The sequence below is a fragment of the Vitis vinifera genome, chromosome 18 (genome assembly GCF_030704535.1).
Source record: "Vitis vinifera cultivar Pinot Noir 40024 chromosome 18, ASM3070453v1".
NCBI classification, from domain to species: domain Eukaryota; kingdom Viridiplantae; phylum Streptophyta; class Magnoliopsida; order Vitales; family Vitaceae; genus Vitis; species Vitis vinifera.
This window is the reverse complement of record NC_081822.1, coordinates 4,389,828-4,406,394: the sequence shown is the minus strand read 5'-3', so window position 1 is coordinate 4,406,394 and position 16,567 is coordinate 4,389,828. Positions and strand designations below refer to the sequence as shown.

General features: G+C 35.3%; 2 protein-coding genes across 5 annotated transcripts; one reads left to right on the top strand and one right to left on the bottom strand.

The window, feature by feature from the left end:
- Window positions 1–846: 846 nt before the first annotated feature.
- Window positions 847–7,030, bottom strand: LOC100255796 (probable mitochondrial adenine nucleotide transporter BTL3). Its single transcript, XM_002284116.5, has 4 exons — window positions 6,487–7,030; window positions 3,222–3,525; window positions 2,137–2,604; window positions 847–1,543 (listed from the first exon to the last, which is right to left on the bottom strand). Exons 1-4 carry the CDS (start codon window positions 6,975–6,977, stop codon window positions 1,475–1,477), a joined length of 1,332 nt encoding a protein of 443 aa, XP_002284152.3. The 5' UTR covers window positions 6,978–7,030; the 3' UTR covers window positions 847–1,474.
- Window positions 7,031–7,727: 697 nt separating this feature from the next.
- Window positions 7,728–16,334, top strand: LOC100250613 (synaptonemal complex protein 2). 4 transcript variants are annotated; one of them, XM_010666026.3, is made up of 19 exons: window positions 7,728–7,884; window positions 7,991–8,040; window positions 8,485–8,692; window positions 8,778–8,903; window positions 9,076–9,174; window positions 9,408–10,084; window positions 10,167–10,415; window positions 10,501–10,629; window positions 10,716–10,784; window positions 10,855–10,965; window positions 11,535–11,642; window positions 11,771–11,845; window positions 11,917–12,003; window positions 13,471–13,560; window positions 13,664–13,771; window positions 13,966–14,052; window positions 14,179–14,241; window positions 14,561–14,664; window positions 15,843–16,334. In XM_010666026.3, exons 1-18 carry the CDS (start codon window positions 7,728–7,730, stop codon window positions 14,660–14,662), a joined length of 2,595 nt encoding a protein of 864 aa, XP_010664328.1. In that variant the 3' UTR covers window positions 14,663–14,664; window positions 15,843–16,334. The 4 variants fall into 4 exon arrangements, with proteins under 4 accessions (XP_010664328.1, XP_003634472.1, XP_010664327.1 ...); XM_003634424.4 differs by having other exon boundaries at window positions 11,735–11,845; window positions 13,471–13,536; XM_010666025.3 differs by having other exon boundaries at window positions 11,735–11,845.
- The last annotated feature ends 233 nt before the right edge of the window (window positions 16,335–16,567 follow it).

The window sequence follows — 16,567 nt, the reverse complement described above, 5'->3', positions numbered from 1 at the left end:
CCACTCCTTTATTTTCCTTTCCCCTCTCTATAATTATGGAATCCACTCCTACTCCAACAATAACTTCATCTCCAAGTCTCTTACAAGCCCCATGGTTTGATTCCATATTTAGAATTCGAACCGAATAGACCGACCAGTCCACTCATCGACAAGGATCCTTCCGGTTCAGCCCACCTTTTTAGCCTAGTATCGGATTAAATCAGTACCATTGGTGTAAATTCAGACCACCAAACCTAACATACTTTTCAAGTTCTGAAGATGATTAGGGACCTTTCATTTCATTTAAATATTATTTTAAAAAATCTTAAAATCAAATTATACATAATGAAAATTATAAAATAAATTAAGAGATCTCTAAAATATAAACAAAGACAAACATGTGTATAATTAATATTTTGCATTATATTTATTATGAAACTTTGAATGACAACTTTAATTATCATTAAGTGTTAAAAAAGTTAAAAATATTTCCTAAAATTACTGTCAAAACATATTCTAAATCATACACATTAAATTAAATTAGATTACAATAACAAAATAACAATTAATAGCATAACATCAAATTATAAATATTTATACGCCATTATGATAGCTAATATCATCCCAAAAAGCTTCCGGCGGGCTTTGAATTCAAGTTTTTTCAGGCTTGGGCGGGGCTTGGGTCGTTTTCAAACTATTCCACTTCTAAAAACTAATTTTTCCCCTAATCTGATATCAAGCAGAAACAAAATAGAACCACTTGGCATGTTTCATGTGTACATTTTCCGGCCACACGAATGATAATTTTCCATAGTTTTACCAAATAAAATTCAATAATTGACTCTGAAAAAACACTAAATGCCCAAATTAAGCAAAAATCAAAGTAGTTTAATCAGGAATCAAATTCAATACAGCTATAAAAAAATTCAGACCTGGATTTAGTATGTGTGATCCACAATCAAATATAATCCCTGGAATCCTACATAATTGGATTAATTCCATCTCACACCCAATCAAAAAAAAGAAAAGAAAAGAATGATCCTAAACAAAAAGAAAGACAAAGAAAAGTAACTCTCAAATCTGACTTGGGACTCATCCACCCGCACTACAATTAATTGTACTTGCATTGATGATAGCTCATATAACTTTTTGATGGTGAATATATTCGACCCTAAGACAAAAATTGGCTCCTAAGGATCAAAATCAAGTTTCGGAAATATGAAATCAAAATATTAGTAGCTGATAAAAGGATAGATTTACAAATGACAGTGTAGAGGCCGAAGACTTTGAATTGGAAGAAATGAGTTTTGAGGCACTGCAGAAGTTCATTGTATTCTTCTTCTTTGCAGTGGGAAAGAGAATATTGAAGGTTAATTGATGATGTAAATGACTCAGCCTTACCTTACCATTCAAAATCTGTCCAGTGCTCATCCTTGAGTAACACCCAACCCCTATCATTTTGACCCAAAAGGGTCTATATCTCTGATCATTGAACTCATTCCACTTTGAGAACAATCTTCATGAACTCGTAAACAAAATAACTTATCGAAGCTGAAGGTAGTACCTGAAGAAGCAAGATATTAACAAAAAGGGAAAAACACTAGAACATGGAAACCAAGATTTCCAAGGCATCAATACTCAAATCTCCACAACATCATTACTGTACAATTATAATAGATTTAATACATAGTGCAGAGAATATTAAATTAGCACGGAAAAGCTTCAAAGGAAACACAAATAATTAGTTAACTGCAGTACAAGAATAAAATTAATATAGTGCAGAGAGTAAAATTGGCATAGAAATGCTTCAAAGGAAACACGTCATAGTCAGAGTCCATAATTCCCTAGCTGATATATTGGAACTCAGATTCCAGTGGTTAGCATTTGAGTCCAGACAGTTGGGTTAAAACATCAAATAGTTGCAGGGCTTGAAAACAAATATGTGGATGAACCATAACATTTAAAATCCACTGTAATGGCATTTTTGTCTGGAGTCTTGAGAAATCATATATGCAGAAACATTGAGAATAATGCTTAAGTGGTATCAGGTGCCCAAACACCATATTTGGGCTGCCAACATAAATTTGATATCTACAAACTTCTATGGAATTGCAAAATAATAAATGAAGATAAATCCAGAGCTTTTCATTTCCATACCTGTAGTAAGCTGGGAATAAGTCCTGCATAGAGAGCTGGAACACCTCCATGTTCGACTATCTTGACACAAGTTGCCAATGCACTCAACTTAGTTGCCTGGACTTGCAGTTGAAGCTGTCTCCTCACAACTTCAAAAGGGTAGGTGGCAGCTTCTGCACAAGCACCAGCAACAGCCCCATACAGCAATGTTCTGATTGGTCCCAACTCTAGCTGGTCTAACACATTCAGTTCTTGGCCCTGTTGGCTCATGTTCTGAATTCTTTTCCTGCCTTCTGGTGAATGCAAGTAAGCTGATTTCAATATATCATACACACCATAGAAAACTGCACCTGAAGGTGCCATACTTATAATGGAAGGCACCAAACCCTTGTAAAGGGAGAAGAATCCTTCAGTTTGGATCATATGGCGGAAAGTGCCAATAACACCACCCAAGGCTTCACCACCAGGTGCCACCATCTTGGTCCGGATCTAACATATGTAACATTTAAAGTGTATTTCAGATTTCAAATTCAATTACAAAGTAAAAACAATTCAAAACAGAGTCAACAAGAGTATCGTTTAAAAATGGGAATTACTTTTAGTCTTACAGCAATGTATCGCTTTGAGAACATATTTTTGAATTGCCAGACAACAACTAAACATCATCTACTTGATTCACTAATTGCACCTTCAGTATTTACAAAGCATAACTAATCAGGTGGAAGCCTATGATTCAACCAATCCTATAGTTTTAAGGCTCTTCATTTTCTAGGTACTTGACATATCCTACACTTTTCAAGATCCCTTATGTCCAATAAGATGCCTAATCCTGGACCAATCTTTCCTGTGCAGTAAAATGTAAAGCTCAACCTGTATACGTGGTTGAGCCATTTTTTATTGGCAACATTTCAATCTATCTCTCATCTGCCAATAAAAGTTTAAATAAAAAATGTAAAAGGTTGACCATACCATCCAGTTGATCTATCATACACACATGATAACACTAATCAGTACTTCCACAATGAAGAGTAATGCTAGATGAAACAGTTTAAAATATTAACGAGATCAATTAAAAAGTATATGTAAATTCTCAAGCTGTCACATACGGTATCCAATGGTAAGCAGAGTATGGTAGCAGTAATTCCAGCTGCAGCACCAGCAATAAACCTCTCAAAATTTGTGGTTTCCTCATTTCCAGAAAATTTGAGCAGTTGCTTTCTGTATGTGTCATAAGCATAAAAATTAACTGCCTTAAATGGAGCAGTTCGAAGAATGTTCACAAAATTCCCCTTCCAAAAGCCTCTCAAGCCTTGAGAGCTAGCAATTGTCTTGATGAGCTCAAATAAATGCTTCTGTTCACCACGAACTATATATTCCAGCTTTAGTCTCTCCAGCGGGGCAACAAAAGTTCTGATAGGAGAACATTTTTTGACATAGAAGAATCAGAGAAATGGCATGCTAGCATTAATGAACAAGTTCAACATCCAAATACCACTTTGATGTTCCTTAATAGCCAAATAACAATATGATTTTCTAATCTCAAAAGCAGAGTGTCAATGAAACCTAACACCCTCATTTAAATTATCTAAATTAAGGGGTATATGAAAAAATTCATAACAATTTATTACTGTTTATGCAACATCAGTTCCATTTTCCACACAAATTTATTAGCAAAGGTATATATAATTTGCATTTAAAAAAATTCTCCTAAGTCCGATAAATGAAATAATAGTCTATTCCAATAAAAGAAAATTTTATGCCAGTAACACAAAATATGGCAATTAATCAGCACTAATCAGGTTGAACTTGAGCTGGCATTCGTTGGCCTAACCAAAGTAAATCTGCTTATCATCAGGTTGAACCCTTTATAATTGGGCCTATAAAAATCCTAGCTCAAACACATTGATCTCATGCAGATTGGAAATCGCCTGCAATATAAAGCACTGCCTTTTTGGGTGTGTCCTAAAGGTTAAAGAACAGAAAATTTTATAGATGACATGCATTATACGTATAGAGGCTAATAGGAAAATGACCATAGTTGGAACCAATGTAGAGAGTACTGTAACTATTCAAGTTGCCAATCTATACACCTAATCAGCAAATTAGACATGGTAGAAGTGGTTCCAAAATTGTAACAAATAAAGCAATAAAGTTGAGTGGCAGAAGACCACAAAACAGAAGCATCCAAAGACATTTTTTGTGAGATGTTCGGTGCTGCCACTAGTATGTTATGATGAATATTGACAACAAAACCACCATGAAAAATCTAGTCTGCCAACACCAGTACTGTGCTCTGAATTTGTTTTGTTTTGGTTAGTTTTTTTGTTCATTTATTTTTTAATACCTCACTTGTCCTCAGAATTGAACATCAAACTAAAACAAGGGACAAGACATTTAACCATAGGAATGCTTAGAAATGTCTTGATCATTGCAACAACACCACCTCAGAAACAGGTAAGGTTGAGTTTTAAAATTGCATAGATTTTAGGCACACTAATTTTTTTAGGTGATCACCAGAAGAGTGTCATGAAGAACTGAAAGGAAATAAAATAAAATATTCCGAGTGATCGCAACAGCAGGAACTTGATGCAAAGTTGTGGCCTCCACAAAAATGCATAAATAAAAAATTAACGCTAGATATTTATTTTAAGAATTGAAACATAAATGTCATAGGAACTTCTTAAAGATTATGAAAATTCAGAATGTTTGAGACAGTATCCTCCAAGGTATTGTAACCAACCATATAAATCAATGCAACCAACCAATATAGATCAATAGGAAAAGGACAATGGATGTAAAAATGGAGAAAAAAGGAGTTCCGAACAGGCTAACCACAAGGGTTAAAAGAGATGCAACCAAAAATTTATAGGAGATAAATAGTGACCTGAATGAGGAGATATGCAAGCTTATGGAGAAGGAAGATAGACAAAACACATGTATGGCTCCACTTGATAAAATTCAATTTTTCCTGCAAGGCCTAATGCCCTAGGCTCACACTTTTGGTAAATTTCATCTTAAAGGACAGTTTGGTTTTATGTTTTATTTTTTAATTCTAGCTCCCACATTTCAAAGGAAATATAACTAGAACAATAAGACTTAGAAGATAAAGATGTCATCTGAAATGACTCTGAACACCATATGTACTAAGAACCTGTGATTATTGAATGGCATTTAAAAGCTATATCCTATGTCTAAAAGCAACAGATCAGCTATCACTTGAACCACATGGTCCATGCTAGTTACTATCTGCATGAATGCCCTGTTCAAGATTGACTACTTGCCCTGATGCAAACTTTAACGTTTAATAATTTGATTGATAGCATTTTAATAAACGTAAAATTATGAGACTGAATTCTCTATGCTCAGTTTTACACCTATTACATAGCTGCTCGTCGTCTGGCTATTACTTTACAGATATTTGGACTATTGAAGAAAATTTTAATAGGCCAAAGCCACCATTTTATACACTATGGCCATGTTTGGAACGCTAAAATAGGGAATGGGAAATCAATTCCATTCCCATTCATTTATGGGTTTGGATTGTTTTTTAGAATGAAAAAGGAATAAAAAAATTCATTGTTATGAAAACCAAATCCCAACTTTACTAAGATTTTAATTCCTCTCTTTTACATGGTAGTGCGATTTACGTCCATTCCCATCCTCTTTTTATTCCTGTTCCCACATTTTTTTTCAAAAAAGTAAAGAGGAAAATTATATTGATGAAAAGGCCTACACACCAAGTTATATAGGTTGTATACCAGGTACATCAAAAGGTCTCGCCAAAACAAAGGGAAATTAAAAAAACTGCTCCCTCCCTTGATTAGACCCCAACCAATCTACAAACTCAAATGTAGACAAAGTGCCTTCTGCCATGTACATCCTAAGTTGAGCCAATAGATTAATTCATTCCTATTCCCACATACCAAATGCAAGCTAAGATGAAAGAATAACCACATAAGTAAAATTTTCAAACTTATTAATCAGGCAAAAAAAAAAAAAAAGCATTTTAAAAACTGATGTCTTGATCGATTGATCAAAATCATGTAATCAGAGTTTCATGGTCTGTAGCCAAATAGGGTTAAATCAAATTACCTTGTTCTGCACTTTTGTTCCTCAATACTTGCTATCCAATAAGTTATAAGTTCTAAGGAGAATAATTTTGAAGAAGTATCAGAAAAATGAGAACCCATGAATTTAAACTCCGTAAATTTAAGGACCCATACAAGCAGAAATCAGAACAAACTTTAGCAACTTCTGTACTATTTCATTGTGTTATTCTAGCAAAAATGGAAAAGAAGGTAAAATTTGCAACAAGGCATGAGAAGTTAACGCCGTAATCTGAAATATCAAAGGAAAAAGAAGAAAACAGACCTTGAAACCATGGCGGCAAGGGCACCCGCCCATAGATGCTTCGTGGTGTTCATCGCACTCGTACCCCCTACCCTAACTTCATCCTGTTTCTCACCTTCCTCAACGACCACGTTACCTCCCTGGAATCTGGCCGCCTCCTCGGAGCCCTTATCTCCGTTTCGGACCAAACATCCCGTTGACTCTTGTGCAAATCCATCACTTCTCAAGCTCACCGACAAAAACCCACCTCCAAACGCCTCTGGAACCCTTCTTTCTCGCCGGCAACCCCCTAAAACCACCTGTTTCCGACGATGAACAGAAGAACAATCAAATGAACTCGAAACACCGGTAGAAGAACTCCTCAAAGAAATCAAATGCACAAATGAAGAAGGAATGGTCGGTTCCAGAAATAATCCTCCATTAGCAAATAAAACCGAATCCGGATCGGAAACAAGAATCTGAGATTGTTCATGTGAAATCCAATCCCGGAACCAGACCTCCAGACCCGGCATTATGAAATGCAATGGTTGAATCAAAGAAAGTGAAGAGCGAGACAATCGAGGTCTTCGGATATTGGATTATTAGGGTTTTGGAGGTCGAAGACATCAGGCTTTAGTTAGTTCATTCGAGCAAAGCACTGAGGTCTCGGGTACCGCGACAGAATCGGCAAAAAATCAGCAATTCGGACATCAAAGGAAGCAAATAGCGTAGGTTTGATCGCATCGTCGCACATCCGAGACCCTAGGCCCGTTTGCACCTCCATTTTTCCAATATTTCTTTTCGATTTTTTATATTGGTCCCCCCATCACTCGATTTTTTTGACTTAATCACATGTGCTGTCTGCGATATCAGAAAATAAAGAAGGATATTAAAGAGTACTGAAAATACAAAACATATATATACATCTTAAATCTTAAAATAAAATAAAACTTAAAAATTGTGACCATATGAAATAGTACATGATAATCCTAGTAAGATGTCATGAAATAGTACACGCACTTAGTCAAAGCTCCCCATTGGATGTCATGAAATTCACAAAGCAGTTTAGTGGTGCCATCCACACCTGATAAGTGCCACAAATCTAACCGCCTTATTCAAGAACGATATAAATACCCCATTTTCCCGCCTGGTTTCATTTGACTTGCTGTCTAAGCGGCCAAGTTCTAGAACGCAAGAGAGTTGCTCTCATTTCTTTGGTTACCTCGAGAGAATCGGTTCAAGAATTTAGGGTTTTCTCATTGGTATTGATCTTCAATTCCGCGATGCATAAGCTAGGGTTTTCGGGCCTCAAGAGCTTGGATCAATTCAAATCTTTATCAGGATCCATCCCTGGAACCGCAAAAACCTTTTCCGTTCCTGGTCGTCCATCTTCAGATTCGATCACATTAGGAAGTTTTGCGAATTTGAAGCTCACTGCAGGTTTGAAAATTTTGGTTTTCTCGCTGTTCCTTTTATTTTCTTTTTGTTTTTTCCATGGAAAATTTTGAACCATTGTTGATCAAGTTGGTGATCCATCCATTTTCAGAGAAATTGGTTAAAGAGCAAGCGTCTGTGAAAACTGACCTTGAAATGGCGGTATATTGAACTTATAATCTCTCTCTCACACACACACAGTGTTATACATTCACACTCATCAATAATTTTCTCGGCCATATTTAATTTATAACTGTAGCATTTTTTTATTCTTCTTTTTCTCATTTTTAAAAGGAAATAAAAAAAAAAAAAAAAAAATCAATGTATGTCCTGTGTGTACAAGTGTGTTCTCTGGGTCTTGTTCTCCCATTTCGACCTATAATTTGATGATTTTTGTGAGACGTACCTCATAGAATTATCCCTTTCTCATCACTAAACAAAGACATGCTGTTTGATGAGTCACTAATACTGAATTGCCAAGAAATTCTAATCACTGTCTCTATATCTTATATTTACATCTGTAGAAGTATAGTTTTATGCTCTGGAAATTTCTTGATCAGATTAGTTTGTGTAGTAATCTCTGATCACGAAGTTTCACAAATGCAGAATTCTAAGCTGAAGAAATCAATGGAGGATATCCAGATATTGGAGGAAAAGTTGCAGTACGCTCTTAATGAGAATGCAAAGCTCAAAGTGAAGCAGAAAGAGGATGAAAAGCTCTGGACAGGGTTGGAATCAAAATTCTTTTCAACAAAGACCTTATGCGAGCAGCTCACTGAAACTTTGCAGCACTTGGCTTGCCAGGTTCAGGATGGTAGGTTTTCTTTTTACTGCTTAGTCTATGTCTTTCATATTTGGTAATTGAACACTACATACAAATCTTTAACTTGCATCAACAGCTGAAAAAGATAAGGAACTTTTCGAAGACAAACTATCTGCAAGTTCAGTGGCTTTTGATGGTTTAAATGATCAGATGAATGGTCTGTCTTTGAAATTGGAGTCTGCGGAGGAAAGCATAAAAAATTGTAAGCAATACTGATCCACCTATTCCATGAAAACCTGTTCAGTTTCTAGAACAAGGACCGCCATTGTACTGCTATCAAGATAAAGATGATAAATTAGTTTTAGCCAATACCTGGAGAGTTATTCACTTTTCACACTTGTATTTCTGTTATTGTGTTTGGATCTGGACTGTAGATGAGAAAGAGCTGAAGGAACTTAAAATTCAGCAAGAGGAAAGGGAGCAGTTTCACAGAGATGAGCAATGCAAAACTGCCAATCTCCTAGAGGAAAAAGGTGAATTCTTTCTTACCATAGACTTTAGGATCCACTTGCCGTTTAATTCACAGGAGGTCAGCAGAGTGGAAGAGAAGATTACAACTGAATAATTTAGAATTATGTTGGTTGTAGAAAAACCCTATCAGAATGCAATGTAGATTGTAATCAGTGTTTCAGAAATACAACTTTATGTTTATATTTTCAGTTTTCCTTCTTTAAGTGAGGATTTGATTTTATGATTTTGCTTGCAGATGCTATGATCAAGCAGTTTGAAGCAACTGTAGCTGCTAGTAGGTTGGCCACAGAGAGCTTGAACTCTAAATTGGAAGAAGTGCATATTGAGTTAAGATTGAAAGAAGATGAGTTTAAACATTTGATAGCTTCTCAAGAGAACTTGGAGAAAGAAAAGAGTCATCTTCAATTGAGCAATGATGATTTTGCTAAACGATTAGCCCTATCACTCCACGAGAGAAAAATAATTGAAGATTTGGTTCAAAAGTGGTCTGTAAAGTTGATTGACTTGGATAAACAAAGTTTGAATTTTTCAGACAAGTTTGATCAGCTAAACCACATGAACTGCTCTTATGTCAAGCTGGCTCAGCAGGAGAGAGACCTTGCTGCTAAGCATTCTCAACAACAATACGCTCAACTCCATCGTACATTCTTGTGCATTGCATCTGAAAAAGATGCATTACAGCTGAAAAATCAGGTGTTAAACAATAAGGTTGTTGAACTTCAGGAAGCCCACAATTTTGTAACAGCACAGCTTGCAGAGGAATGCCGCTTAGCAGGGGAGAAAATTCAGACGTTGGAGTCAGAAGTAGAAAATCTTGTCTCAAGGAAGATCGACAAGGAGATGTTAGTTACCAAGTTAGAGGAGATTATTAACACTCAATCAGAAAGTTTGAAATCATCTGAGAATAAAATGGTTTGCAAGTTTGGTTATTCATCCATGACATACTTTGCATGCTTCTTTTGCTATACCTAACCTGATTTTTTGAACCTTACAGAAAGATTTATTACTGAAATTGTCAACACTAGAAACTGAGAACAAAGATAATACTGAGAAATTACAAGCAGAGATACTAAAAAGGGCAGATAAAATAGAAATTCTGCAAAAGGAGGGTGAGAAGGATAAGCAACATGTAGATTCATTGGAGAATCAAGTCAGCCAGCTCCAAAACATCTTGCAGGAGAAGGAACAGCTTATTCTGCAGTATAAGGACAGAGTGAAGCAGCTGGAAGTTCAAAATATAGAGGTTTACTAAACAGTTGGTTGGATTATTTGGATGGATTTATCATTTCCTATAGCATGTCTAAGAAAAATCCAGTATGTTATTGCAGAATCAGGCATTGCTAGATGCTGCTGAGAGTAAAATTACAGAAACCAAGAAGCAATACGATCTGATGCTTGAAACTAAACAATTAGAGTTATCAAGGCATTTGAAGGAAATATCTCAGAGGAATGATCAGGTGTTATCTCTTACTGTTCGTCTTACTTGAACTTCCTAAATGGTTTGGCAAGTTCCTTTAAATTGACCTTTAATGGAGTTTGATAGGCAATTAATGACATCCGGAAGAAGTATGAGGTGGAGAAATTAGAGATTATCAATCTTGAGAAAGAAAAGGTTCACTCATAACCATTGTCTGTTGCAACATGTGCATGAATCATGTTTCTTACCTATTTTGAACCTTCAGATGGATGAAGTTGTCAGGGAAATGGAAAGAAAATGTGACCAGAAACTTGCAGAATGCAAAGAAGAATCAAGGCTGTATTTGATGCACATTCAAGAGGAACACACCAATTTGGTAGTTATTAGAATCATGCCAGATTGAAATTGAATGTTTATTCACTTTTCTTCATATGGTACATTAATAACCTTGATTTCTAACTTAAGGGGAGTTTGATCATAGCATAATTTATGAATTGATTTCTTGTTTTCAGGGAATAATTATTTTTCATATTCAATCATCTCATGTATTAATATTATATATATGGGGTAGAATTTCCTGCATATAACTTAATCCTAATTCTCATTTCCCTTTCAAAAAAATAAAAAAGAAGAAGAAGTTCCTTCACATAATGACTCTATCACCATTCTAAAGAGTACATCCATAATTCTGTATAGTTTATGAACCTTTAACCAATTTATGAAGCAAACTGATATGCAAGTTAGTAATTGATCATATTAGTTTCAAACTTAGAAAGTTTGGAACTCATAAATGTTTAGTATTATCAGCATGTTGTATTGCATAATTTTAGTCTGATCTTCAAGCCCTCTTCTTATTTACTGATATCTTGTGAAAATTTAATTAAACCTGAGTTTAAGTTCAGAAATCTTCTTTACTGGATTAACCTCATGCTGTCCATTTTGCAGATCACTCGTATTCAGCAAGAGCATGATAGAAAGGAGCTGAGTCTTAAAGCTGACCACAGTGAAGAGCTTAAACGTGTCCAGCTTCAAGCTGAAGATGACTTGAGAGAGGTATATATAGCCATTTTAAGTTTGGGTTTGAACTGTCAACCATTGGTACCTTCGGGGTTGCTCCCATTGCTAATGGTTTACAAAATGTCTAGAAAACAATTTTACTCAGAAATGAGCATGAAGTTCAGATTAAAGTCTTGAGACACCAGCATGAGGATGAGTGCAAGAAGCTCCAAGAGGAATTAGATCGTCAGAAGTCCAGAGTATGTAGTTCCCTTAAGTGCAATAAGAATGTCATTTTATGTAACTTAACCTTGATCTTTGTATATTACAGGAAGACAGACAGAGAGCTTTATTGCAATTGCAGTGGAAAGTAATGAGTGACAAAACACAAGAGGATCCAGAAGTGAATTCAAAAAAGGTTGGGTTGTATAATTGAATATCTATGATATACTGCCCTGCCCCTCCATTTGTGTGTGGGTGCAAAGATACTAATCTTAGTCATGCAAAATGCCTTACATCCTGGGTTCGGTTTTTCTTTAGTTGTGAAGTATCTTATTTGACAGAGAACCATATTAAGTATCAGATGGTTTGATCAATTTTTTCCATCCAACTATTCAAGATACACCTGAAAAATGAATTTCATGCTTTCATATTTGTGAATGTGGAGGTACTTACTGGTCACATAGTTCCTCTAATGCACCATATCTGAACTTCTTGATGGTTTGGTACTAGAATGAATCTACCCAAAGATTTGTGTTTTCCATATTGTAGTGACCTCTGAGACCAAGTAATTTTCAGCTTCTGTTTGTTGAGTGTAAATGCTTTCTTGCTTTGATTGACTGCTTTCTCGAAGTTCAAACACAATATCACAGTGAAACCTAGTAGCTTAAGAGTCTATACACAATGTCTGGCTCATAGTTTCATCACTCATGTAGTCCCTATCTGGTGACCAAAAGTGATAACCTGGTGTGTATGCTAGTGACATAAATTTCCAACATTCATTCTATATTAAATCCAAACCATGGTTTCATCTTCACCTTCCAGCTACTCTTTAGTGGTTTCAAACATCAACTTCCAGTTAAACTTCAACCCTCTAGGAGTGGGATTTTTTGTTTATTTGGTTTTATTTTTTGGAATTATGGAAGTATGAAAAGTTTTGTTCCATGGCCTGATGCTATTTTCTTTTTAGTGTATTCTGAATCTGATGCTAATCTTTGTATCGTTTAGATCACTAGTTTCTTGGCATCGCATTGATCACCGTCCCCATTAACCTTGATAGTTAGAGGGACACGATTATACAATCTTACAGGTTTATTTATACATTAAAATAAAGCAACAAGAGGATAAATTTTGAGCTTCATGATTTGCAATCATAAAGAGAAAGGTTCTCTCTCTCTCTCTCTCTCTCTCTCTCTATATATATATATATATATATATATATACTAAGAAACAAAATATTTATGAAAACTAGATAGTAGGAAAAGATTATTTTATCTAATTTCTAAGGATCTTCTAGAGTCACACTATGGAAAACTGAGGTTTTCTTGTTTGAGTTGCTTTTTTTTTTCCTTTTTTTTATTGACACAGCATTAATTTTTTTTTTTTTTATTTTCTTAAATTCCTGTTCTGAGTTTTTGTTTCAATTGTTAGATGTTCTATCTGTGTAAAATGTGGTTTAGAATTTCATTATTGCAGCTAAGTAGCAGATGTGAATAACATAATTTTATGACATGGGAAAGCTTTTGAGATCTTGCTTTAGCATAAGCTTGAAATATGAAATGTCAATCTAATTTAGTGAGTCATCTCAATGCATCAATATATATATGCATGTATATACTCAAAACTTAAAAATAAGTTCAATTTTATAAATGCCATTCTATTGCAGGATTACTCCATTTCATCAATTAAGATGAGAGACTCTAGTAACAGAAAAAGAAGTCAGTGTGCACTGGTAAGAGTGGAAAACAGAGAGAAGGTAGAAAAGGAAGTGACATTTTGCATCCCTTTACAGTTATTTGGGTCCTTGAAAAAAGTATAATATTATAACCACCTTAGTATGTATTTTCTATTATTTATAGGATTCACCTTTTCCGGGAGCAACACAAACACCAGTTTCAAACTTGTTGAAGAAAGTAGAGAACGTGAATCCAGGAAGTGCAATAAGTGTTCCCAAACATAGTAAGAAGGTGATTTACTTCTATGCACATTTTTCATTTGTGAGTAAAACATTAATTATGTAATATTCATTTCTTTCTGAAAGGTGATGAAAAGTGGATTATCATTTTCTTTATTATTTGAATAGTGTCGGTTAAAATTTTTGATATATCCTGATTGAACTTTCTAAATTCTACCTGCCTCTCTCCTCTTGATTGCATTGCAGGTAACTCACCATGAGTATGAAGTTGAGACAACTAATGGAAGAACAATTACAAAACGAAGAAAAACAAAAAGTACAGTCATGTTTGGGGTATGTGACCATTTGAAAGCAACATTATAAAATACACATGGAGGTGCATGTGAAAGGTCTTGCCGCAGGGCTTGCTGCTTATATTGTATTGTCTAGTGGTGTTTACTCATATCTGTTTCACATCAGGATCCAAGAAAACATAAGAAGGCCAATACACCCAAAGCCCATACTCCCAGAACTATTGTCAAGGTAATGGAAGGGGCAATTAGTCGTTTCTGGATTTCTTCTTGGGATTTGATCTGCAACTGATGCTATTAAAAATGTCTTGCTCGGATATGCTTAACTCCATAAATTCACCAAAACATGGTGCATTTGGGCTCCCTAATTCCTGCTGAATATCCCATGAGCAATGAGACTAGGAAGGGGGAAAAAGCAATCCACTTAGTTAGCACATGTACTAGAGGTCTAACTAGTTGAATATAAAAGTGAACCATTATTCTTTACAGTGCAACTATATTTATTTCCTTTCTGCTTATCGGAGTTTGTTCTATTTGTATTCCTTGTGCAGGAAATTAAGGGAGATAGGCATCTACACCCTTCAAATATAGGCGAGTTATTTTCAGAAGGCTCTCTTAATCCATATGCAGATGATCCTTATGCATTTGATTAGAGGTACTTGTGACTAACCATTTTGTTCCTGAATCTCTTGAGAACAATCAAATTTCCCTTATTTAAGTGGTGATGTTTCTGACCAACTGAACTTACCATTCTCTTAGGGAATTTGATTTTTCATTATATCTATTATCTACCATGATGTGATATCTATTATATCCATTTATAACTAAAAATATTCCCATGTTTCTCTCCCATCATCGTTGGCCTTGTGTCCCATTGATACCTAACTGCAGGCTTGGAGGACTTCCAACAGCTTAATGACATCGTTGGAGGCTTTGTCTGTGGACAAAGTTCAAGTTAAAAAATACTTGAAAAATAAAAAATAAAAATTGAACAATAATATTATTAAGAGCAGTTATTGGATGGCCTGAGGTTACCTGTGTCTATGAGATCAGACACCATTTAGGTAGTTTTATTGTTAGGAACCAGTTATCAGATGGCCTGAGGTTGCCCGTGGCCCTATGAGATTAGACACCATTTAGATAGTTTGAGACATGGGGATTAACAGGTAGGTCTTGCTTTCCCCCGTAAGAAGTAATAATTCTCTCATTGTCAGTCATAAGTGGAATTGTATCTTAGCACCATTCCATGGTGATCACCATTACACCATGGACTATCAATTTTCAAAACCTGTTTAGATGCAGGCTGAGATTCTAAAACGAAGAGAAAGGAAACAAAAAGAAGAGAAACAGCTTAGTCTGAAGCAGCTCTCTTCATTAAACTAATCACAAGGCAACACCACTCATTAAGATTGGGGTGGATCATGCAGTTTATAATGTATTATATCTTCTTTTACAATGTTCTGCAATTAAGCCTTTTTCAGGTATTTTGGAATCTGGCCTTTGTGATTGAGAGGGTAGATCATATAGGTTTATTTATTCATTGCAATTGTGATCATGGATTTACCTTCTAAAAGCATTATGGAAAAAAAGGAGAGGAAAAAAGGAAAAAAAAATGATAAAAGAAGAAAAGAAAAGAATATTGAAAAACATGCAAAGCAACCACCAAAACATATATTTACCTGCAGAACTTTTTCCTGCATTAAATGGGAAGTTTGAATAGCTGCTTATTTCCCTGTTGTAAATTGACATAGGGCTGGATACATATATGTATATTACTCTAATTTACTTCATAATTTGGTCAAAAATTTTACCGTAGTATGCTTTAAAATTCAGGGAGTTGATAATGCAATGACAAATATTGAAGCTTCAGAGCAGACAATTCGAATGTGATTCATCTGACTGCCTCACTATATCTGGAGTAAATGAACTTTGTCCTGCATAAAGGAATCGGAGTAGAAGAGTCTTCTATTGCATTATTGTAAGACACGAGATGTACTTGTTTTGTCTGGATAACTGTCTTACTGCTGGTTTAGTTTGTTTAGACTATCAGATTCTAGAGAATTTAAGAAATTGTATGGAGGGCATATTCTTGACTGCAGCAAAATTGTATTCCGTTGCAGTTGGCATGGTGTGATTTGACACCTTCATTGGATTTGGATATACAGGTAAGTACACAGGTGCGGCTATCCAGAACTTGCCACTGTTTGGGTTGTGGACATGACTAATATTTAGACATTGCAGCTAAATGACCACTATGAGCATTTAGGTTCCAACTGTTTTCAAGAATTTGCAACATTATATGAGAGACCGGAGTGGTTTGTGTCATCTGGTTGGTTTGGAATGACTGTTATTGCAGCTTTTGTTGTTGATACGTTAGGTTCCAAAGTGCAATGAGGAGTTATGAGAGGAATGCCAATGACACAGTATTTACTATTTAGCTCAAAAGAGCACATATAAGGCAACTTATAATCTTGAATCAAGTTTTTTAGAATGGAGTGCTCTCCTGGAAAAATGCTTTACTGGCTTGCCCATGTAAATGATGCCATTGTTCCAAGAAT

Excerpts from the sequence above, each read along its gene's own strand:
- LOC100255796 (XM_002284116.5), bottom strand. The coding sequence starts at position 6,977 with ATGCCGGGTCTGGAGGTCTGGTTCCGGGATTGGATTTCACATGAACAA. Across the intron at positions 2,605-3,221 it reads TCTGCTTACCATTGGATACC|ATCCGGACCAAGATGGTGGC; the intron begins GTATGTGACAGC and ends TACATATGTTAG. Across the intron at positions 1,544-2,136 it reads TTATTCCCAGCTTACTACAG|GTACTACCTTCAGCTTCGAT; the intron begins GTATGGAAATGA and ends TTGCTTCTTCAG.
- LOC100250613 (XM_010666025.3), top strand. The coding sequence starts at position 7,728 with ATGCATAAGCTAGGGTTTTCGGGCCTCAAGAGCTTGGATCAATTCAAA. Across the intron at positions 10,785-10,854 it reads TCAATCTTGAGAAAGAAAAG|ATGGATGAAGTTGTCAGGGA; the intron begins GTTCACTCATAA and ends TTGAACCTTCAG. Across the intron at positions 13,561-13,663 it reads GAGTGGAAAACAGAGAGAAG|GATTCACCTTTTCCGGGAGC; the intron begins GTAGAAAAGGAA and ends TATTATTTATAG.